The sequence below is a fragment of the Leuciscus leuciscus genome (genome assembly GCF_965113295.1).
Source record: "Leuciscus leuciscus genome assembly, chromosome: 19".
In the NCBI taxonomy this organism is placed as follows: Eukaryota; Metazoa; Chordata; class Actinopteri; order Cypriniformes; family Leuciscidae; genus Leuciscus; species Leuciscus leuciscus.
Window position 1 is genome coordinate 23,219,728 of NC_138743.1, and position 25,763 is coordinate 23,245,490.

The window sequence follows — 25,763 nt, forward strand, 5'->3', positions numbered from 1 at the left end:
GTGACCCAGGTGAAGTTTGCAGTCCTTCATGAATATAGGACATTTTCAGTTTTAATTTGTGAATTACCATAGAAGTCCTTTTTAAACTTCATACAGAGTGGCAAGGGCGCAAAAATTGGACATAATTAACTAGGATACCAAAATAATGCTGGGTTTATGCGAATATTTAATTTGAACAAACATGATTTGAAAGGTTGATAGGCATATAAAATTATGATTTGTTTTGACCATTTGGTCAGTAGTTTACACTGCTGGGTATGGACTACGGACGAACGAGGTGATGGGCTTTTTTTTACAGTGAATATTAATGCTGTATTAGATGGAAAACAACAACGCAATGCAATAGCCTGCCAACATTTCCGAGAGCAAATGGCTCTCAGCCCTCATTATGTGAGTTATTGCAGTTATTCTGCAGCATCTCCTGGCAGTATTTAGTTATGTATAATTGCTGCAGTATATAGCAAATACAACTCTACCCAAAGCAAGGAGGTCATTCAACTCAAGATAACATGCGTATATAACATAGCAGATGGAAAGGAAACATGCAATACTTCACATTCTTTTTAGTAACATTTTCCGTTAAAATGGCTTAACAAATGCAACAAAAAAAAACAAAAAAATGTATGAAACCCAGCTTTTGATTATTATTTTTTTTATTACATTTTAATTAAATTAAATTAAATTAAATTAAATTAAATTAAATTAAATTAAATTAAATTAAATTAAATTAATTTAATTTAATTTTATAGCTCTGGAAATGTATTGTTCTTTTATTTTAACTTTTATTTTTATTTTACTCTGGATAGTCTTTTTTACCTCAATTGAAGTAAATTGTTATACCTCGGCCACTGTCGAGGTCACTTTTTGCGCTCTTTAATCAAAATGCCATTTATTTTATGTGCCATCAACATTCTGATTACTCTCAGCCCTGAGGAAGCACGGGAAACAATTGAATTTCATAATGTTTTCTATCTTATTTCATAACCTTGACGTTTGTTTCGATTGCCCAAGATTGTCTGGAACGACCCTTCTTGAATCAATATACGTGGAATGATGCGATTCGAATTTAAAGGCACAGCAGAATTATCTAGAACGCCTAACAATGACAAGAGCGCTACTCTTGTTAAGTGTCACTTCCTCATTCTCTCTTCTAACCTTTGTACAACCTCTGTGCAATAAAGAGTAACCATTCGGCACATTTCAATGAACCTTTGGCACTGTGGTTGTATAACTGATATGATGACACAGAAACAGGCTCATATTTTCAAGTGAAAATATTTCCCTCAGAGGCAGAGGAATCAGACAGTGTGCAGTTTCTTGTGGGGATCCTCACGCCCCATTCGCTTTCGCCCTCGGGTTTCTCTCTCTCTTGTCATCGCTCCTTCACTGCTGCAATTAAGTGACAATTTATGTGCGATTTTTCCGTCTGACGATCAGGGATAATCACGCCATATTACAGCACAGCCTGCTGAGATGGGTAAGCAAACAGTGCGCTACAGAAAAACTGTGTTTGTGTGTCTTTTAATCTGAGCAATTGTTGCATTAGACTGCAGTGTGTTTAGGAATTACAATTATTATTGGGTTTATTTATTTAGGCATGTATAATATTAATCGCACAAAGCAAAAAAGCACTTTAGACTCGTTGTTGACTCATAACTTGGATTTCTCTTAGGTTTTTAAAAAATAGGTTAAGGCGAGACACTACAGGTGAATAGGGTAACATTTTAAAATAATAGATATCACCATGAAACTTCCTCAGTTGATTACTTACAGTACACAAGTATATAAAAAAAATGTATTACAAATTTTAGAAATTTGTATGTTTAATTATGCAAATTATTCATTATCTCATTAAATATGCACGATTTTGCATATATTTTCGGTAGATAGATCTGAACATATGATAAAGCCAGGTGCAAAATAATTTTTTCATTTTGTTTACACACAAGATGAAAATAAAAATTCAGAGGGATTTCAGGATATATGCTTTCATTACCTAGGAAATCAAAATATACTGTCTACTCTATAGCCATAAAAAAAATTATTTTCGCCATATTTTTTTGATTAAAATGTCACATAAATCAGGCCAGGAATGATTTATTAACAAATCCCTCTGAAAATATCTTCAGAATACTGCTAAGTGTATAACTAAGGTGCTACATAGGCTGAGATGTTTCTACTGGAGAATGACAGAAACCTCATTTTGAGAAAACGGCAGTTAAAGATTTAAATGGCTCTAAATGAGAAATCGTCGTTAGCTTTAAATCCCCCTTTGAACATTCACGATTGGTTACTGATTGAAAGGAAATGCCCATATTTGGGTTACATAGCGTTGTGCAGGAGACTCAGAGCTTTACAACGATACCGGTCACGACAGACTTCAGAAAACAGACGGATCTCGGCATGTCGCGTTGGAATACTAACTTCCTGGTAAATTCAGGAGAAATTTACTGCCGCAAATAAACAAAATGTAATAAAATAAACATCTTAATGTATATTTTCAACGTTTTCTTTATAGCAGCATGAAAGAACACATATTGAAGGAGTAAACTAGCCCAAAATCTCAAAACTGACCACTGCATGAAAAATCTATGTTTTTGCCTGCCGTGTCTCGCCTTAATTTGTCTAGGGTACTGGACATATTTTCTGCTCTATTATGATGTACATCAGGATTTTCAGCAAAGTGCCTTGACTTTTACTTAGTTATTACTGTTGGTGTCTGAGGCCTCTGTGACCCATGTTTCACTCATCAGAAGGAAAGCCATGAAAGTCCTGTCTCTGAGCCATCGGCATATCACAGTGACACTGTGTCTCAGATGAACTTGATTCTGGGCTGAGAAAAATCGTATTCTTTATGCTATATGTCTGGCTAATTTATCAGTGCATGACTGAATCTCCAGTTTGAAGAGAACGACTGAATGTCTTGGCGATTTACTATACTTCATGGTTCATCCTCACAGAGAAGCCGCTATGGATGGGTTTTACTGATAAGATCTTTATCGATTGACCAGTGAGCTGCTTTTAGTGTGTGGGGTTTGTAAGATACGGTATGAACGTTGAAGGGGGCGGCGTGGTTGTTTGGAGAGGAGCAAATACTGGATGAAAACACGACTTGTGTTATGTTTGTGTGGATAAGTGTTGTAACATGAATCAGGCTGAAGATAACCTGGTACAGTCTTGAATACCTCCAAAATCTAGGTCACTTACCCTCTCACACACATACATACATATATACACACACACATACACACACGATAAACCCTAGAGCTGTCGTCCATGACCAGAGGCGAGATTCCCTCTGGGTATTTGTTCAAAACACACTATCACACAGAGAAAGAGAGCCAGAAAATGTAATGTTTAGCATGTTTAGGCATCACGTATGCCCCAAACATGAAGACTATTCCAATGATAAGGTGCCTTCTAAAACCCTTTGTTAACATTCTAAGGCAGCATTGCATATTTATATGCAGTATTGTTCTTTCAGGAGAAAGCAGTCTCAGAGTGCACTGCAACAAGCTGTGTGAAAATAGAAAACATCCAAGATGGCAGATTATAAATCAACCCAGGCTCATTGGAAAACAGGCTCATTCTGCACAACACTGGGTTGTTTCTTGCGAGTTTCGCGACCCTTTCAAAATTAAAGGTCCAGTGAGTTTTGCTAAAAGTGCTTTCATTTTAACTCAGAACAGATGAAGGTGAATCGAGCAACATTTCATTACATTGGTTGTTGAACGTACAGTATCACGGCTGTTCGGAAATGAAATGTCCGGTGAGTGGCACTAAAAGGTTAATGCTCTATCGTGTTCGAAAATAACATACCACTTACACTAAACCCTACCCTAAAGCTAACAGATAGTGTTAACAAAAGCCAAACTTGAGGTAAAATCACATTTAATGAAGGACTTCATGTCATATCAGCTCGATTCTACAAGTCTTTGAGCTTGTGTTTCACAGGACTTGTACCCGAGCGCTCCACATCGCAAGTACAGTGTTGTACCCGGTGAGCTACCAAGCAAGTTTACTGTGAAATGTATAAATCATGCACTATATTAAAAGTGGTTTGGGGTTGTGCAGGGAACTGCACAAAAAAAAGTCTTATTCATTGATAATTTGACCTGTATTCATATTTGTGTGAAAAAGAATAAAAGTTTGTTTGTGTTTTTCAAGTCAAGATGTACATCAGTTCTACAAATGCACATACAAAACATATGCGTGGGTGGTGTGGCGCAATGGATAAGACACATGCCTTTGGTGTGAGAGACCCGGGTTCGAATCCACTGTGAGACACCAATGTGTCCCTGAGCAAGACACTTAACCCCTAGTTGCTCCAGAGGCGTGCGACCTCTGACATATATAGCAATTGTAAGTCGCTTTGGATAAAAGCGTCAGCTAAATGAATAAATGTAAATGTAAATATGCGCTCAATTCAGGCGAATCATGTTTTTGTCTGATAAAGTGTTGTCTGAAAAGTCATGAGACTTTGCCTCAACAGATCATGTGATCAGAAAAATGTCGGAGAGCTATAAGTATGTTTGGATAAGGTGCAAACATTCTAAAACATAATTTTTAAATACTCTTATTTGGTGCGTGTGGCCAACTCACAGTGCAATGAGAATGTGTTTTCCTGATGGAACTGGGCCGCGGTGGGATGGCATAACTGGACCAGTGGACTAATTTCATTGCACACAGCTTCTCAAATGTTGGTTTAGTCGATCTGAAATGCCTGAGCCAAAGTCTGTCATCAAAATGGTTGGGTTTAATTACCTTCCATAACTGTCTCACATGACTGTGTTCCCAAACACCCGGCGTCTGCCTCAGAATGCAAGATAACATGACAGTTTATTGCGTTTCGTCTATGAAGTAATTTATAATGTATGAAAAAAGTGCCAAAGTTGCTTCTCCGATTGCAGCAACTTCAATTTATTACTTTATTACAGATATGTCGCGCCAGTTTCCCAGGAAGGGGTATTTTTGTTCTCTCTAGCACATGGGATGGAAACCCAAGCGATATTCCAATATTGCGCGTAAGTTAAATTTACAACTTTGGATGGAAAATAGGGTGTGTCTCAATCAGCTCCCTATGTTGTGAATCAGTAGCCTATTTTATGTACTGAATTCAGACACTGGTAAGGACACATTGGGACAATGCTGGCTCTATTTCCAGCAACATGGCAATGTCATATACAACGTCACAACTATCTTTCTGACATTAGTTATGTTTTTAAAAAGTACATTATGATAAATACTTTGATTGTTACGTCCTGTAACATTTCAGCTGTAAATTGATTATAAATGTTAGCTAAATTATGTCCATTACCTGTCTAGCGATGTATGTTTATGCTGAAATATAATTAATGGTTTATTTAAAAAAACAAACATTGTTCATGTCATTGTGTAGTGAGTTGGCTCACGCGATTTTTGTTTCACGCTTCAAAACTTCCAGTAAGACAACATACTGTAGTGAGCATCAATGCTCCCTGGTTTTCATGGTGTTTTTTAGGGAGCGTTTCAGTGCACTGGAAGGATTTTGTGATTGAGAAAGCCCTTAAAATGACCGACTCCCTGATCAGTGCCAGACTAGTGAACTAGGGTGCTAATTGAGACGCACCCGTAGGCTACTGATGCATTAGTAGGCATATCCTTTCTGATTTGTGGTACAGACTGTAGCCTGACCCCAGAGATGCTGTTATTCCAACCCTGTTAAAATTCAACTTATATTGCTTTTATACACTTGTGTGTTCATTTGATTTTCTAAGGCAAGATTGAGGACACAGTCGAAGAATGAGTGTGTGTGCAAGTTAGGTCAAAAGTGCATATCCAAGCATGTGTATACTGTATATCATCAGAAAGAGCTCGACATACTGCTGCATACCTCTGAATACAGAACATAAAGAATATTTAATAGCAATTTCCATCCATATCCACCCACTGCCTCTCAGAGTAGGTGAATGTGTCATATAAACAGAGAAAACCTTTTGGCTTTCTTCGTGAATGTATCCTTCAACCTGCAGCTTCCGCAACTTTTTTGAATGTTTATGTAATTTATTTATTCTGACTTGGTAACTTCGTGTTGCCCTGGATATGTTGGCTTGCTGATAAATACACACTTTCTGTAAAGAGTTCACTTTAGTATCAACACTTTGTTTTTTTTATTTTTTATCTCAAATGAAACTTGTCAGTATTGGTGATGAATATCTTCAGTGAACAAGCCAGTGTTATTTTAGTATTATCCATATAAGTACTGTCCTCATTAACATTTTTAATTAGCTTTTATTTTTATATTTTCATTTTTCAAGTTTTAGTAATTTTATGTTATTTTGACATTTTATCATTTTAGTAGCCTACTTCAACTTTCAGTTTTTATTCCATTTAAATTTTTATTTCATTATTTTTTATTATTATTATTATTATTATTATTCTTTTATTTTTTATTATTAGTTTAGTTTAGTTTTAGTTAACAATAACAACCTCATCAAGTTCTGACCTGTTCGTGGTTTTGGAATATTAACATTTATTGTTTTTCTTCAAATCTGTCATGGAAACATGAACAAACTCGTTTGTGTTGTTGTGGAATCTAAATGACATTAGTGAATCTGTTGATTCAGATGATTATGATTTTAAAAATCCATAATTTTCCCAGAAGTTCCAGCGCTGATTTTTTAAAATGAAATAAACATATTGTTTGTTTTGTATAGTAGCATTTTTTAATGTGCTATATACATTATTATAAATAAAGTGATTTTTTGTATTATTGTTATTATTAGTTGTAATTATAGGTCAATTACATGACATGACAAGTCATGTGATCTCAAAATGGTGGCACGTTTGAGGATGAGACCACTAAAGACATTTTTTATCAATCATATTATTCCCATATTTATCTTATGTTAGTGTTAATAATTACTTTTCTTTTTTTTTTTCCAGAAGAATAACTGTTTGTTTTTATTTTAATTAGCAAATAAATTACAGAGTGCACCTTTTAAATGCGAGTTTAAGTGGTCACTTTAATTTTGAACGGATTTTGACAAATTACCTTTTTTTGCAGTCATTCTCTGACGGATATTGAAAGACATTTAGAAATCAACATTGAAAGACATGTTGCCGTCTCTTATTATGCAGCTTTCAGTTCAGGCGTCAGTCAGTGCCTCTGACTGCTGACATTCTCGAACCTATTCAGCTCTCTGACAGATTAAACAAAACCGCTGCGTTTCATAATGAAATGATTCTCTGCTCTCCACTCTGCATTCTCTCATTAGCCTCGTTCTCTGATATGTTTTAATAAACTTCACTGTCATTTACAAACCAGTCTGGCTTATATGTTCACGCCAGTGTGTTTGTGTGTGTATATGTGCGCCCCTGTGGACATGCTCGATGCAGCTGTGTGTGTGTGTGATGCATTTATTTGGTGGCAGCCTAATCAGATAGCAGTAATTGTGTTTACCCTGCTAAGGGAACATGTGCGCAGTAATTGGTGCCTTGATTAGATCCGCCGTGGCTGTGAGGCTGCTATGCAATCTCCTATTAAAAACGCATTGCCTTCAAATCAGGACGCGCAGGCTGTGGCGGAACACTATTTGTCGTTCAGAAACTCCACCTTTTCATTGACAGTGACGCAACAAGAAGGAGGGAGATTGGGAAGGATTGGTCCTAAACGTCACAAGAACTAACAATATGAGTAAAATGACAAAAAAGTAATTTGAAGGAAGTCTTTGAAGAATGTGAGGATCTTTCCGCCTCACGGTATGGGTTCTGCTCCACTCTATTGGTGAAACTAATTGCCTTGTAATTAAAATGATGCTGAGATGTGGTGAGGAATGCTCATGTTTATCTCTTCTCCTGTCTCTGCTTCTGAATCTTTCTCTCTCTCGCTCTCTGGTTTGTCTTTTTCCTTATGGGTTCTGAGGGACAGTTGATGTAGAAGGGTAAAGATATCGGCCCATTGAGAGTGTGTGTGTGCGTGTGATGCAGGCGGCAGCAGTTGGCTGTGAGTGTAATTAAATGTGAAGGTGGAAGAGAGAGGAGTGAATTGCAGATTCATTTATCTTCTGCCAGTCAGACAGATACGGAGAGTGCATGTGAGGATGGCTGGCAGTTAGTCATGCAGCGCTGGACTGGAATATGAGTGATGGAGTTTGCTGATTGAACTTCAGAGGGGGGTGAGAGAAGAGGAACTGCATGGGTACAGTGTCATGTAGTAATGTTGAAATAGTTCCTTCTCTCTCTTTCCTGAGTTTCTGCACATGTTGGACACAGTTGGTTATCTTCATAACTACTCCTCTGGATAACCATGTGTTTGTGCCAAGCCAGCTGAGAAGACCAGCATGAGTTAGCACTGGTTTGGTGATGGTCTACCCCGGTGGTTTTTACTTACCTTGCCAACATTACCACAAATAATTTTGGGCAATGTAGTCTTATATTTTTTATATAAAAATACTTGAACAAAAATACTTCTGCAGGGATGACTCTTTTTGTATTCAACCTCAAAGTTAGCGTAGCATTAACCCTACTCTCAAGTGGCCCTTCAGACTCACAGCAGAAGGTCTGGACACCATTGCAGTTTTCATTGGCCAAGAACCACCCAAGAGATCATTTGAGTGACATGTAAAGCAACCAATCACAGTTCGTTTTGCACAGCGTCATGTTTAGGGGCATGAAAATGTAAAGTTGATGTCCCTACGATAACAGATCGGCGTGCAACCAATAAATAATTATTTCTAGAGCTAGATACATGAGTGTTTCAACCAGGTTCGGTACCCAAACTGGGTGAGGCGGGGGTTTGGTTATTTGTTGTATTCATCTGCTACGGCATGTGTCAAAATTTTCTGTCAACTCTGCATATATCCTTCGCGATCGATATCGCACATTTGTCGATGGAGCGGGTTTAGACCATACTAAATGTTCTGACTGCATTTGTGCAGGACAAAGCTCTGAGGACATCAGAAGTTACAGGGACTGATGGCAGCTGTACAAAGTACACAGGCTACACCGTAATTTCAATTTTAATGGACAGTAAAACAAAGGCAGAACACCATACAATCTGATAGGTAGCATTATTTGATAGAACACCGGCACAGTAACTTGATATTAACAACAAAGGCAGAGTACCGTATCTCAATTTGAGCGTTCCAAAACAAAGCCAAAGAGCGGGAACTGGTGTTACGGTGTTCTGCTTTGGTTTCTCATGGGCTTTTGGAAGTTACTGTTAAGACAACTCATTATTTTATCTAAAAAAACAACGGAATTGACTCAAGATACTTATCCACATGATAAAGGAGGTCTTGAATGTGCCAAAAATATCAATAACTCATTTTCGACCAAAAACGCACGGCAGAATTGGCATATGTGCTCTTTACTGGTACATTGTGGAATATCACCATTGTTCCTTCTGTGAATTTCACAGTGAGTCAAGCCCAGCACACTCGCACCTCTGTGTTCCCTCGAGAGATGTGTTTATGAGTGGACCTCAGGACATGCCACACTCCGGTCAGCATGTCAGATCACTGGTGTGATTCAGTGGTTGGCTGCACTGAGAGTGACATTAGAGGACATAAGAAGGCTAAAGTAGAGCGAGCAGGGGATAAATGCCCTGACACACACATATTCACAACCCACAAACTTTGAAAGTTCTGCTCTGCTGACTCATAAGTAGTGGCCATTCTTCACCCCATCTGGTGCTATCTGTCCTTCTCAAGACAGGAAAGGTGGGCACTTCTTTCTCCTTTCTTTCCACCCACCTTTTTTCATCCTCTGTTCACCTCCTCTATCACTATTTATTTTGCTCCTTTAAGACAGGAATTGGTTGATGAATGTGATTTTAACGAGTAGGTGAACCCTGGATTAACAGCTTTTTTGGCATTTATGCTTGCAAAGTCTGTTGCAAAGTGTCCTAACCAGGCTGGACACAATGAAGCGTAAAGCCATAAATCACATATTAATCTTTCATGTTTTCTCCTAACTAGCCTCAACAAATGATGCAAGACATGTCAGTTTTTTTGTTCTGTCAATATCATGTATTTTACTTGCTGCCAACTACTCTGCCAATGTTTTTACTCACCCCACCACTAAACAATTAGATTTTTTTAAAGATATTTTTTATGCTTTACCTTTTTTTTATTAAAATTTTCAACAGAAAATATTATTTTATATTAATTTATATTATATTATATTATTGTGATATTGTACAGTTTAGGGTCAGTCAAATTTTTTAAATAATACTTTGACTCAAAAAAGATTTATTAAAATGATCACAGGTGATAGTAAAGACTTTTATATTGTTACAAAAAATCTCTTTAAAAAAAAATGCTGTTCTTTTGAACTATCTATTCATCAAAGAATTCAGAAAAATGTGTCACGGTTATAATTGATTATAGAAAAACAGTGCGTAGAGAGCTTCATGGAATGGGTTTCCATGGCAGAGCAGCTGCATCCAAGCCTTACATCACCAAGTGCAATGCAAAGCAGTGTAAAGCACGCCGCCACAGGATCCTAAAGCAGTGGAGACGTGTTCTCTGGAGTGACGAATCGCGCTTCTCTGTCTGGCAATCCGATGGACGAGTCTGGGTTTGGCGGTTGCCAGGAGAACGGTAATTGCCTGACTGCATTGTGCCAAGTGTAAAGTTTGGTGGAGGGGGGATTATGGTGTGGGGTTGTTTTTCAGGGGTTGGGCTTGGCCCTTTTGTTCCAGTGAAAGGAACTCTTAATGCTTCAGCATACCAAGACATTTTGGACAATTTCATGCTCCCAACTTTGTGGGAACAGTTTGGGGATGGCCCCTTCCTGTTCCAACATGACTGCGCACCAGTGCACAAAGCAAAGTCCTGACCTCAACCCGATAGAACACCTTTGGGATGAATTAGAGCGGAGACTGCGAGCCAGGCCTTCTCGTCCAACATCAGTGCCTGACCTCACAAATGCGCTTCTAGAAGAATGGTCAAAAATTCCCATAAACACACTCCTAAACCTTGTGGAAAGCCTTCCGAGAAGACTTGAAGCTGTGATAGCTGCAAAGGGTGGGCAAACTCCATATTAAACCCTACGGATTAAGAATGGGATGTCATAAAAGTTCATGTGCATGTAAAGGCAGCTGTCCCAAAACTTTTGGACATTTACTGTATGTTCTGACTGGCTGCAATGTTGTCATATCACAGTAACATTTCGCATTCAGTGAGATCAGAAAATGACTGTACTTGATGCTAGAAACTCTCTTGTATCAATTAAACAATCTAACACTCTTCTCTACAGTCCTGTCAATCATTCCATAACCACTTTCAGCATGGTAGCACTATTTTTTCTAATCGCCATCCCCAGAGACATCTCAACTTGTCTCCCTTTCATGGTTTCAGCCTGAAGCTGTAGCAGTGTCTCCTTGTTAGGCACCTCATATTGATTGCCTACACTTCCCACAAAGCAATTTATTTAGGAGCATCTCTTAGGGCTCTATCCGTTCAGAGTGTTATCTGAAGGCTGTTATCAGAGGCGGTCTGAGCTTCGTTCAGTGTTGTATGGAGATGTCGAATGTTAATTGTGGGGTCAGGAGTTAATTGGCTAGTGTAGGACTGTACATAGTTTTTGTCCACCTGCAGATATATTCAGAATAATGAAGTGAGCGTTCTGCCCAAAGACGTCTACCTGAAAGAAGCTAGCGTTAAGCCTTCCCGTTCATCTCAAAGGATCTAACTGATTTGATCCCTAAAGTTGTCATCATGCCACACAACAACTGGGTAATTACATAGTCAAGAGAATCCAAGATGGCTGTAATCTCTGTGTCCGTTTGTGAATAGGCATGCAGACAGACAGGACAAAGGTCAGGTCATGGCCTGTCTAACGTCCCAGAAAAAACACACACACAAATGCACACAAGGTCAAGATGGGTTATTCATTGGTTTTGACAGATGCAAGTTTTTAACTTCAACCACCACTGGTTTGCAAAATCTGTGTACTTTAGTTTCAGAATATTACCCGTTTCAGAGTTTAAAAGGGTTTATTGGCTGGATTCATTGGAATGAATCCCCAAAATGCAAATTCTGACATAATTTGCACAAACTAAGGTTGTTTGGGCTGTGAAACTTTAAAATGGACACCAAATAACCTTAACCCAACTGTATTATTTGTTATATATCCTTCATAGTTTATTGAATGACATTTTAATTCATTTAATTTATAGGTTGATGTTGGATATTTAATTCTGCATGCTCATTTCCATTATTCATACATTTATGTTATACGGTATATTAATCCAATTCTTAATCCTTAAAACACTTATGAATAGCACTGTTACAGTAAATGTAATCTTTAGCAAATCTCAAAATTAATGTGCATTTTTACACTGTACGTTATAATGTTGTGAAGCTTAAATTCCCTTGTAGCATTTTAAACGATTTTATTTATTTATTTATTTATTTAGTCAAGATAGTATAAAATTTTAATAGTAGACATATTCGATTATCAGTCATAATATTAAAACAATTGTTGCCACAGCCTACTTTGGGCTCGATTTACTATCAGCTTGCACCAGCACAAACCCTCTTTTAGTGTTAAAAAACATCTGTCAGGAATTACTGAAGACACGCAGTGAAAAATTAGCGCTAATAAGGCGTCGAGACAGTTATTTTTGCTGCTGATCTTATTGCATATGCATTTGTAGGAGTTTCCCTTTCAGACGGAAAATTTATGGGAGGAGAGTATTTAAATGAATCACGCAAGGTGATTTACTAAGGTTTGCGCTAGTCAATTTACTGGTGTTTGCGCCATTATTTACCGCCCAAAATAGCATGTTTTAAACAAGACACTGATTTGCCCTGCTCTTGGTAGATTGTGTTGGTCATTATGAAAATTATCCGGCTGTGTCTGTGTTCTTTAATTCGTGTGTCGTCAGTAGATCACACGCTGAACTTTCCACTCCCATCTGTGCTTTTATGGGATTGTGCTCTCATGCTAATTTGTCCTGTTCAGTAAATCTGTCCCTTTGCCTATATGGCTATCTCTAATGGGGTGAATGGGTGGACAAATTCTTGGGGCCTGCAGGTCCAGGGGCGCGAAAGAAAGTCATATGGGTTTGGAACAACATGGTGCTGAGTAAATTAGTCAATTAAGGAACTATCCTTTTAGCAGATATCTGTTGGTGCATTAAGCTTACAGTATATTCGTGTGTGTGTGTGTGTGTGTGTGTGTGTGTGTGTGTGTGTGTGTGTGTGTGTGTGTGTGTGTGTGTGTGTGTGTGTGTGACTCTTGGCAGAGGTTAATGTGCTAACACTCCGGCCATGTGGTTTGAGAGATGAGTTGGCAGCGAGTGGAAGCAGTACGACTGAGAAGATTATGACAATACAGCAAGAGGACAGAAATGAAGCATTCACTTTGACCTGAGCATCTGCTGCTTTCACTGGAAGAGACTGGCAGGTTGACAATTGAGTGCACTATAAAGGCAGTTGTGTAGAAAGGACTTAAAAGTTCTCTTCTCACAACCTCAAAACGAGCCATTTGAAGGTGAAAACATGACATATCAATGACTGGCACATCTTAACACATATTTGGAGAATGTGTGCAATGACAAACTGACAGCATTTCACTCAGGAACTTTTCCAAACATTGTCTTGCAGAATAAGAGTTGGACGCACTTATAGTAGAGTAGTTGTCACTGTGGAATTTAATATGAAAGTATATTTATCTTAGATAGGCTATATATTTTTTTTTTCCTGTGTATTTATTTAGTGTATTTGTAGTTTGACTAGCCTGTATGGTCATACTTCTGAGAAAAATGAACAAAACTTTCTCTAAACTTGAGCTTAATGTGGCATGTGTGCTAACTGCTAAGCTATAGCTCTGACTAGCCTGTACATTCATATTTATGCGCCACATGAACAAAACAGAGTGATAATTGAAATGAATTCATAAATGTTGATTTAAACCAGTTAATAATGAACATTATGATTCAAAAGGCTCGCTAAAATGAATCAGACTTTCCAGCGCTATCTGAAAGAGTGTTGTTTATTGCTTCAGCTTGCTTGGTTGCACAATATAATGAGGCTTAAAATAAGTGATGTAACATTTTGTCATGCTAGCTACACTGGTAATCGTTAAGAAAAAATAGCTTGTTACTGGAAAATCTATACTATTTTGAAAACAGCTTAGCTACTGAAAAATGTAGTTATGTTTGCATGGTTGCTAATGTTGCTAAGTAGCTTTTTTTTTTTTTTTTTTTACTATTCTACTGCCACATTTTTTATGTTAGCAGTGACTAGGAGCTTGTCTTTACGCTATGACCCTTTTTGTCATTTGGACATGAGTGCGTCCCTCATTAACAACTCGCCCTTAGCCCTCTGTCCTACACAGCCACATCAGAATCGCTAAAGAGTCCTACATGGCATAATGTAAGGTGCTCCACTTGTCATCATTGTTATGCTAACTTTATGCTAAGTGCTGACTGGCCTAGAAAAGGTCATTCTCAGTATAATGGGAGTCATTCCCTGTTGTCATGGGAGTTTGCCTCTATAGACCTCTGGAAACCAGTTGTCCTCCTGTAAGTGCTGGGTCACCGTGATTTTGCCAAGTAAGACTTCTCCTGGATCAACATTTATTGATCCTGGAACAACATTCCTATCCAAAAATGTTGCCATAACCCATCCCTACACCTTAACCTAATGCTACCCATAAGTTATCCATAAAGGGGATGTGATGGGTGAGGGTGCTTCACTGATGTAGAAGCACCTAACCCTGGTTGTACGCCTAAACTTGACATAAACTGTAAATTGTCCCTCAAATCTGATTGGTTGATTGAAATCCTGTTCCAGGATCAACAAAGACTTCGATCCAGGAACATGTTGTACTTGGTGAAATCATGTTCACCGTAAGGACTGATGACAGATATTGTCCCTAAATACCAGTTTAGCCAGGCTGGAAGGCCAGCTAGCTATACCAAGTAAAAGCAGCGAAAGACCATTTTATTTTATTTTTATTTTCTACTTTTGTCTTTATTCCTTCAGCAAGTTAAAACGAGATCTTGAGTTAAATATGCAAATAGCATAATATTTGAACAAATATGACTCTGGAATGACTTTTTGAGCATTTAAATGATAGCATTTTGCTTCCCTAAGTCTGGAATACTCTATGACTTTTGCCAGAATTTTTGTTTAGTGCTCTTAGTTTTTTTTTTTTTTTTTTTTTTGGACCAAAAACGTTTTTGATGACAAATTATACATTTAGTCCTGGTTCACTTATTCACACTGGCATTTTTAACACAGAACCTAAATATACAAAAATAAATAAATAACGATTTTATTACCTATATTTCAGTCGAACTGCACCAGCGTTCATTTGGAAGCAGACCGAGACCCATCTATTCAGGAGTCTTAGTGTGCTTGTTTGATTCGCACCAGGGTTTGGATGGCAGTGTTCACATTAGTATTAATTTTGTCAGCAATTTTTTTATTTAGTCTTAGTCCTGTGTCAAATGTACTTTTCATTTCATTTCATTTTTCATTTTTATATACAGTAGTTAGCCTTGTCCTGTTTTTGTTTAGTATAATTTTAGTTGACAAATTTTCTGAGCATTTTAGTCTACTTTTAATGATTGAAAACATTTTTCATCATGCTGCATAATGGTTAAACTGATAATAATGATTATTCTGCTCAAGATTATAATCACAACGGTTGTTGTCATTTTTGGTCGTCTTTTTTTCCGACAAAAATAAAGGAGATTTTGGTAAAGTTATTATTTTTTAATAACTTTTTAGTCTTGACTTTTTAGGTCAATGCCATTTCATGTTGATATAGTCACAGTTAATAACCTTGGTGTCGTCTTGTCATTGTCTTGTCTTAGTCATGGGAATAAAGCTTGTTGATGAACATTTTTGTCATAGTTTTCATTAATGAAATTAGCACTAGTACACAATTATTCAAATGAATCACACTAACAGAGCAATCGCACCTGAGTTCCTTTTAATCGGATCAAATCTGCCAAGTGTGAAACCTTAGGTTTTTTTTCTGTAACCATTTACAAAGTTGCCTAGTGTTTTAAAGGTTGAGTATTGTATTCCAGTCTTTAATGCATCTGTAAAATTGCTCAGCTTACTTTTGTCAATGCACCTAAATGCTTTTCCAACTCATCAAATCTTGAAAACTATTTTACGCTTTAAACAACTCTGCATCCCACTTCAACTTTCCACAGCAATGCATTTCAGACCAGCGATCGATTCGGCCCATCAGGTAACATTTAAGTTGCTGTGTTGTCAATAAAAGCTGGGAGCTTTTTTATTTTTGCAGGCTGAATGCACAGTGAACATCTATTTAGGCCCGGGACAAAAGGCCATTGACTTGGAGACAGCCCACGCACTGTGAGAAAAGGTCAGGGAGTAGGTGCTAGTCATACCTGGTAAAACTGAATAACCTGCCATTGATTTTGCTGCACACTGGATGACAAGCAAATCAAAGGCCCCCTAAAGTACATTTCAGTGCTCACAGGTGCAGAGCGGCTGTCAAACACCTGCAGTTGCTGTACAGCAGGGTAGAAACCCCTGCTAAGAGGGTCACATGTGCAATAGCTTTATCCGTGTTAGTCTTCGTGGTGTTGAGTCGTGTTGTCTGGGATGCCATTATGTGGGAGAAGAAACTCTTCCTTGAAGGATTTGTTTGCGCAAACATTCTTTCATCATTTACTTTATTTCTCATGTGGAACACAGAATGCTCTGATTTTTAAGCTTGAATCTCTGTTGCATGGAAAATAATGACTAGTGCAATTCTTTTGGGCAGAAATAAAGTCAGTGTTGATTAATTGATAACAGTGTTTTTATTTTTGGCTGTACTATACTTTTAAAAATGTTCCTTTCCTTTTTCTGTCTTTTGGCAGAGGCGGGTGGATCAGAATAAAGAGTCTCAGAGTGTGTGAGCGAGTGAAAGAGACAGATAGAGAGAGAGATTGATGGCTGTGTCTTGTGAATTCTGCACAGACAAACAGGATTGGAGTTTTAAGGACGTGTATAGGGTCAGGAATTGAGCAGACGAGCTGAAGCTACACTGAAACATGGCTGCCGCAGGCTGAGGGAGTTCATGGATGCGAAGAAGCTTCACGCTCATTTCAATATCACTCTATCAAGGGATGTGATGTGAGACGGTGAACTCTCTCTACAAGGTTCATAGCATAGGCTATTGTTTAAATGAGTTAAAAAAATAGGCTACCCTTTAAAAATTGGCCGATTTGCACAATTGGTCATTGAAATTGTATTAGTATACACTTTTGTATTGCATTAGTATATATCACTAGTTACTTTGCCTTGTGAAATATTTGTTAAAAAGGTTTTATTTATTTATTTTGTGTACTCGTTGAGTCACAGTTGGTACCTGCAGGTGCTGCAGCTTGTGTGTCTGACAAAATGTTTTTCAAACTGACGAACAAGGACAAGATATGCAAATACAACTGTAGAACAATCCTAAAAGTTTCCCGCAAACCACCCAAGGCTGCATCTTTACGAATCCCCTATTCCCTGTGGAACATAACTCAGAAGACGCACTCCCACAAAAGCATACATTCAGCGGTATGTGTATTCACACAGGCATACACATGCAACTATACACACACTCTAAAAGTGTCTTCATTCGTCTCCTGCTGATAAAAGAGTCATAAAGGTCTGACTGTTATGTGCTTATATATCTTTTTTTTTTCTGGTCAGACTTCAATTCCCCACCAACATATATTCTCATCTCCCCTTTTTGACTTTTTCCGACGAATCGCAGAACTTTTTACTGGCATCTCTCTGGTAAACCTTGACACTTGTAAAGTGTCTCCTCGCAGCCCCTTCACTCCTTGAACACTGTAATGAGTCATGTGTATCCTGTCAGGACCGAATTACCTCAACTCAGCCTCAAGTTAGACCTGCACCACGCTGATAGTCAGGGGGTCACGATGGCAGGACAGGAGAACACTGCATCAGCACCCGCTTACATTACTGCTGCACTGCCCCCCGGTGACTTGGTTCTCAGACTGTAAGTCAACTTTAAACAGCATTGTAACTTCCAAAATCATACATAGTATATTCAGAGGGAAATAATCTAGAGCCAGATTCTGTTGTTCTGAAATATAGGATATATAAGGCATCTTACATATCCATGTAAGTCCTCCTGTGGTGAAAATCCAGCTTTTAATGTTGCTTATATGTCTATGTGGTGTTTTCAATATGCTTTAAGACAAACCATGTGCAAACTCACTATTGCTGAGTATTTTCTCCTTAAAACTGCAGTGAACCAAAGACAGTCTCAAAAAACGCGGTTTGACGCCACAAACTACCTTCGTCAACGAGTGGATCTCTGAGCTGGTGCGAGTGAGTGGAGGCGGGGCTAATTTGCATATTTATAGAACTGTGTATACTAAATGAGGAAAGGGTGTAGAGTTACATTAAAGCTATTTTAAGCTTTTATTTCTATATTAAAAAAAAAAAAAGTCAAAAAAAGAAGAAATTCTGGTGATCAAAGATGAGTTTTAAGGGATACAATTATTGACTACAGGGGGACTTTATAGCTCAGCTTAAAGCTTCTGCTAAGAATAATCATTTAGAAAACAATTTGCCAACAAAATGTATTTGTTTATATTTTTAGCTTATTTATCTTCAATCCAAGAATATTTTTCTATAAATTAGTCAGCTAACATATGTTTAGTAACAGTTTTACTGTACATTGCCCTGTAGTTTAAGTTCAGCTTTTAAGTTCAGCTCTCTGTATCTCTTGCCGGTTACTTTAGTTTTCTTGCATTAACTCCGGAGATATTCACTATAAAATTAAATATTACAATAAAAATAGCCATGAAAGTATCCATGGACAATGCTTCAAATACACATTTTTCTGTCATTATATGCAGATATTACCAATCCAAATGAAAATATAGTATATATCAAATGAAGAGTTTAGCCTCAGCCTCAGTCGTCATGCCCACGGACCGTTGGCTAAATGTCTGATGCATAAGGCACACAACATTGGCAACACTTCAGAAGATTCGAAATTGTCATCTGATTGGTTGAATTCTCCAGGATTTCCAGGAGATGTGTGTGTCTCGTTCTTAACGGTCCACCTGGAAACAAGGCCGCCGTGAAGCCAAACCAAGTTTTTTCAAACTTGTCTCAGACAAGTTAAAGTGGGTCCATTACTACGGTAAAGATTGCTGTCAGTCATGTTCTAGATTTAGTAAATCTACAATCAGAGACATGCAGAGAGATAAGTTTCTCATAGCAGAATTGATCCTCATGTTCTGTTGACAGGCCTGTCTGACAACATGCTATTAAAGAGATTTAGCTTTTGCAAAGACAAAACATGCTATTACCCAAACAACACACTGCAGGTGTTCCTCAACCCACAGCATACAGCTGTGTTCTGGAGTGATTTTTTTATATTTTTTTTATGAATGTGTTTGTGCAAATCATTGCCTAGTGATGTAGAACCATGTTCTGCTTTTACCTGCGGTAGCTGAGCACTTTTGCTAGAACAAAAACAAAAGAAACAGCTGCCACTGACATTTGTAAAGAAGATTGTGAAAGTTTTGCCCTTTCCAATAGTAATCATGAAAGCAGTCAAGCAGGACTAGAATACTTTGACTGTGCAGGGCCAGAATGATGCTAACAATTTAGTTTTATACAGTATATGAATGCTCCAAATGAACGTTAATGTGAACAGAACCCCATTTAAAGTGAACTGAATCCAGTTTCAATAGTAGCTGAGACTTAGTTACGAATGTTGTGATCAGGCTAGAAGATTTTGCTTGGCTAAATATGTATTGCTGAACGGGAGCATTAGAACTAATCTGCATAATTTGTAATATACCAAGTTTGCCAGGCTCATGTAAATAAATTAGTTTAGAAGCAGTTCAGGCTGTTTAAAATGAAAAGAACACATTTTCTACAAATGACTAGTTTAACGGTGCCCTAATGTTTATACTGTGGAAGCAAGGCTTCATTTATGCTAGCTATAGTAGGCTTTACAAATCAAATGTGAAAGATGAAGATGGAATTGTTACACTCTCTGTTCCTTTCTATGCGTGCGTAAAACATGCACGGCAGCATTTTCCATCTGATAAATTGGCCTTTTTCTCAGATATGGCAGACAATTGAATGAAGGGGCTGGTTGTGTTGAGGCACATCTAATCTTCCAGCTATATGTGCTGCGTCTCCCTCAGGCCTAGTTGGCTGTTATTAAAATGTGCTTTTCCATCAAGACAGGACCCAAACGTACTTACAGTCTCAGTTCGTTCCATTCTCACTCAAATAGCCCTTGCAAAGCAGCAGACTATTTCTCCTCACTGCTCATCGGCAGTCATCTTTTCTCCAAAGGTGCATTTGAAGCCAGGATAGAGGGGATTAAGTGGGAAGGAATATGCTAGATTTATTGCTTTGCTGTGATGGCATTATTGCCACTCGGCACTCACTGTTTAGGTGATGTTATTCTTTTGCTGTGATAAAGTAGCTTTTTATTTTTCTGTGGTTCAGTGTTTCATATAGTAAATGATGAGTTCTGGGGGAGAGAGGCGTACCGGTGGGAGGGTGTTTAGTGCTGAGTTATAGGCCCTTTAACTCAACTATGGAGCCATTTTGTTTAGAGAAAGTGATACATGATCTTGGGTGCAGAGTGTCCAGTTTTCATAAAATAACAGACGAGAGCTGCTACCAGTTAAAGCATTCTGCTATTTATTTTTATTTTTTTTCAAGAGAGACAAGTGTTTTTTATGTATCAGCCTCAGATGGCATGTCCACGGATGTATATGCATATATTTGTATGAATATAATGCATGTCTTTTGACTATTGCATATTGAAAAATGCCAAAATGTATTGTTAATATTTGAAAAAAATACTCTCCACTCTACATATTCTCCAAAATAGCAATATTCAAAATTGTATTACTGGCAGTAAAATTACACTCTTTATTTATATATATATATTTTTTTTTTTAAGTAAAACATTACAAATGCATATGCACATAGTTAAAAACATTTGTATTTTTTTTTGTGTACCAGATCAAATCTAAGTTGTGTGGTGTGACCAGCATGTAAAATTTGATGATGTTTCAAAAATATCAATTTACAATCGTTTTTAACTTGGGAAATCTGTTTTTTTTTTTTTTTACTTTTGTTTATAATTAATAATACAATTATTTAAAATAAAAAATAATTTAATAATTTAATTGTCTAGAATTTACTTAGTGTAATTAAGGTGTAATAACAATATTTATGGAAAATTATTTTCCCTGATCTTTATCTAGGACACTCTTAGATGTCATTGATTCTAATACTACTCTGTTCACAAAGTCCGTTCACAAAGTTTACAAGGTACCAATTGCTAATGACCAATTTAACTATTCTGACATAATTAACATTAAGCAGGAAAATGCCAAACATTTTCATAAGGTCAGTGTCAATTTGATAATCAAATGTCATCTTAGTTGAAGAAAGTAAGTCAAGAGTTAAAATAACTATACTCGCATTTCAGAGGAGAGTCGGTTATCTGTAGGAGGAACAGCAGGGTCAGGTAGACTGAAAGTGTCATAATGACTAGATGAGACAGGAAGCAAGTGCAAGTAATATTTATTACGGCAACACAGTCAACAGTACAAGCAGAAGTGAGATGGGTGACGCAGGGACAAGATGGTCAGGATCCGTGATGAAGTGCTGTGACGGTGACGGTGAGACGACGACAAAATCCACGAAGAACGGGAACAGGAACACAGGGCAGGAACGGACACCGGAACACCAACACAGAGGACATCAACCAACGATCTGACAAGGATGATACAACAACGGTGAGTATTTATAGAAGAGTGGATTGCTTGCAGCTGGTGAAGTGATGATGATCAGCTGGAGCGGATCAGGTGATGTCATACACACACCCACTGCACACGCGCTCACACAACAACATAAACACGAGACTAAAAGGAACAGAGAATACGTCTACCGTGACAGTACCCCTCCTCCTAAGAACGCCTCCTGGCGTTCCCAGGCCCCCCTACCTGTCGATTGAAATCATCGATAAGGGAGTGATCCAGGATGTCTCTAGCAGGTACCCAACTTCTCTCCTCCGGACCGTAACCTTCCCAGTCCACCAAGTACTGAAATCCGCGTCCCCTCCGCCTAGAGTCCAGAATACGATTAACCGAATAAGTGGTCTCCCCATCTACGAGTCGCGGTGGGGGAGGAACCGGGACAGGCGGATTAATGTGAGAATGAAACACTGGTTTAATCTTAGACACATGGAAGGCGGGATGAATCCTCCTGTACGCGGGAGGCAATTTGAGGCGGACTGCCACCGGACTAATGATTTTGGTGACAGTAAACGGGCCAATAAATTTAGGTGCAAGCTTATTAGAGACGGTACGCAAAGGAATGTTCTTAGTAGAAAGCCACACTTTTTGACCCACGACGTATACGGGAGGCTTCGACCTGTGGCGATCGGCCTTGGCCTTGGTGCGCGCTCCCACTTGGAGTAGAGTCTCACGGGCTCTAGTCCAAGTACGATGACACCTCTGGACAAAGGCGTGAGCGGAGGGAACCGCAACCTCGGATTCCAGACTGGGAAAAATAGGTGGCTGGTAACCTACACTACACTCAAATGGAGAAAGGCCCGTGGCCGACACTGGCAACGTGTTGTGAGCGTACTCCACCAAAGAGAGTTGCTGGCTCCATGAGGAAGGATTCTTGGACACCAAACATCGCAACACCCTTTCCAAATCTTGGTTGGCTCTCTCGGTCTGACCATTGCTCTGGGGATGAAACCCTGAGGACAGACTAACCGTCGCCCCCAGTAATCTACAAAATTCTCGCCAAAATTTGGACACAAACTGGGGACCCCTGTCAGAGACCACGTCAATCGGGAGGCCATGTAAGCGAAAGACGTGGTCTACGACGGCTACCGCTGTCTCCTTAGCTGAGGGTAATTTGGGTAAGGGGACAAAATGGGCTGCCTTCGAGAACCGGTCCACCACGGTCAAAACGACCGTGTTCCCTTGAGAGGGTGGGAGGGCGGTAATGAAATCTAGAGCGATATGGGACCAGGGTCTCGAAGGAACCGACAGCGGTTGAAGTAACCCATCAGGAGGTCGATTGGAAGTCTTACCAGTGGCACAAACCGAGCAAGCCAAGACAAAATCGTGAATGTCGCGAGCCATACGTGGCCACCAGAATCGTTGCTTGACTAAAAAACTAGTCCGATTAACTCCTGGATGGCACGCCACGTTGGAACCATGACCCCACTGGATAACGTCGGACCGTAATCCCTCCGGCACGAATAAGCGGCTCGGTGGACACCCGGGCGGAGGCGTTACCCCTTCTAAGGCCTTCTGGACCCTCGATTCGATCTCCCATGAGAGTGTGGAAACGACTAGAGTTTCGGGCAAAATGCACTCGGGAGTAGTCGGGCGTGCGGAAAAATCAAATATGCGAGATAGAGAGTCGGGTTTGATGTTCTTAGAACCCGGGCGGTACGAAATAGAAAAATCGAAACGACCGAAAAAAAGTGCCCACCGAGCCTGCCTGGAGTTCAGTCTTTTAGCAGTGCGAATATACTCTAAATTCTTGTGATCAGTCCAGACGATAAAAGGTACCCCTGACCCTTCTAACCAGTGGCGCCATTCCTCCAACGCTAGCTTAACTGCCAACAACTCCCTGTTGCCAATGTCGTAATTACGTTCTGCCGGGGACAACCGATGAGAAAAAAACGCGCATGGATGCACCTTGTCGTCTACAGGGGAGCGTTGGGACAACACTGCACCTACTCCCACCTCTGACGCGTCGACCTCCACCACGAACTGACGTGATGGATCAGGGGCGACAAGAATGGGGGCTGAAACAAAGCGGCCTTTCAGTTTAGTAAACACAGCCTCGGCTGTGTTAGACCACCTGAACGTCGTCCTGGGGGAGGTCAAGGCGGTCAGAGGTGCGACTAGTTGGCTGAAATTGCGAATAAAACGCCGATAGAAGTTGGCGAACCCCAGGAACCTCTGCAGGGCCTTGCGAGAATCCGGGCTTGGCCAATCTACCACAGCCTTGATCTTCTCAGGGTCCATCCGCATCCCCTCAGACGACACGATGTACCCAAGGAAAGGAACTGACTGTGCATGGAATTCGCATTTCTCCGCCTTGACAAAAAGCCCATTCTCTAGCAACCTCAGAAGCACTCGTCGGACGTGTTGCACATGTTCCTGGAGAGAAGAAGAAAAAATCAATATGTCGTCCAGGTAGACATATATGAACTGATCGATCATATCTCGCAACACATCATTGACCAGTGCTTGGAAAACTGCCGGGGAGTTGGACAGCCCGAAGGGCATGACCAAATATTCAAAGTGCCCCCTGGGGGTGTTAAAGGCAGTCTTCCACTCATCCCCCTCCCTAATGCGAACCAAATGATAAGCGTTACGCAAGTCCAATTTAGTGAAGATGGACGCTCCCTGCAACCTCTCGAAGGCTGAAGACATCAACGGCAAAGGATAAGTATTCTTTACCGTGATGTTATTCAACCCCCGGTAGTCAATACAAGGTCGCAGAGAACCGTCCTTCTTCCCCACAAAAAAGAACCCCGCCCCCGCTGGAGAAGAGGAAGGGCGAATGAACTTGGTTGCTAGAGAATCAGAAATGTATTTCTCCATAGCCTCCCTCTCCGGAATAGAGAGTGAATATAACTTGCCCTTAGGCGGAGACTTACCTGGCAGTAGATCTATCGCACAGTCATAGGGACGATGCGGAGGAAGAGAAGCAGCACGAGACTTACTGAACACTTCCTTCAGGTCCAGATACTCCGCGGGCACGTTAGACAAATCCCCTGTTTCCTCCTGAAAAACAGAAACAGGCACGGACGAACAAGCAGACACGAGACAAGACTTATGACATTCCTTGCTCCACTCCAGCACGACTCTATGATGCCAGTCCACTCGAGGGTTGTGTTGAATGAGCCAGGGATGTCCGAGGACGACGGGTGCCAGAGGTGAATCCATGATGTAGAATGAAATAGTCTCAGAGTGGTTACCAGAAGTGATGAGGGTTAATTCTTCAGTGGATAGTGAAATGGTGGGAAGTGTCTGTCCATTTAGAGCGTGAACTGCGATTCTGTGGGTGAGAGGTTTGAGGGGAATTTGTAACTGTTGTGCGAATGAGTGGTCCATAAAATTACCTTCAGCCCCAGAATCCAGAAGTGCTCGACAGTCGTGCTGGTGGACTGACCATCTTAGTCTTACCGGGAGGAGCGTGGAGGTAGATGTAACAGCTGATGAGGTCTTCCTGGCGGAGATCCCACCCGATAGTAGCCTCAAGTTTACTATCGGGCTTGGCCTTTTACCGGGCAGTTGTATGAAAAATGTCCCGCTCCTCCACAATATAGGCAAAGGCCCTGGGACCTCCGCCTCTCCCTCTCCTCCCGGGAAAGCCGAGCTCGACCCACCTGCATGGGCTCGGGATCGTAGACTGGGCTGACCACGTCCCTGCCGTTGGATCTTGAACCGTCGACCCCTCCGAAGGTACGGGTGGACGGGACTCGACGTTCGATCCTGGATAGCCGAGCGTCCACCCGCAGAGCCAAGTCAATCAACCCGTTCAGTGTGGTAGGTAGATCCAAGGCGTAGATCTCCTTCTGGACGTGGTCAGCCAACCCATGCAGGAACATATCCCACTGCGCCTCCTCGTTCCAGCCGCACTCCGCCGCCAGGGTCCGGAATTCGATAGAAAAATCTGAAACTGATCTTTCACCTTGACGAAGATCCGCCAATGTCCTGGCAGCCTCTCTCCCCGAAAGCGCTCGGTCAAAGACCT

General features: G+C 40.0%; 1 protein-coding gene across 12 annotated transcripts in view; it reads left to right on the top strand.

The window, feature by feature from the left end:
• The window catches only part of dab1a (DAB adaptor protein 1a), a 426,003-nt gene that overhangs the window by 326,745 nt on the left and 73,495 nt on the right, over positions 1 to 25,763 (top strand). Inside the window, exon 1 of one of the 12 annotated variants that reach the window (XM_082146839.1) lies at positions 818 to 1,477. The exons of the other annotated variants lie outside the window; for them this stretch is intronic. Coding sequence (XP_082002965.1) covers positions 1,474 to 1,477 — 4 coding nt within the window. The 5' untranslated portion in view covers positions 818 to 1,473. Of the gene's footprint in view, positions 1 to 817; positions 1,478 to 25,763 lie in introns of those variants that run through there. 12 annotated transcript variants of the gene reach the window in all.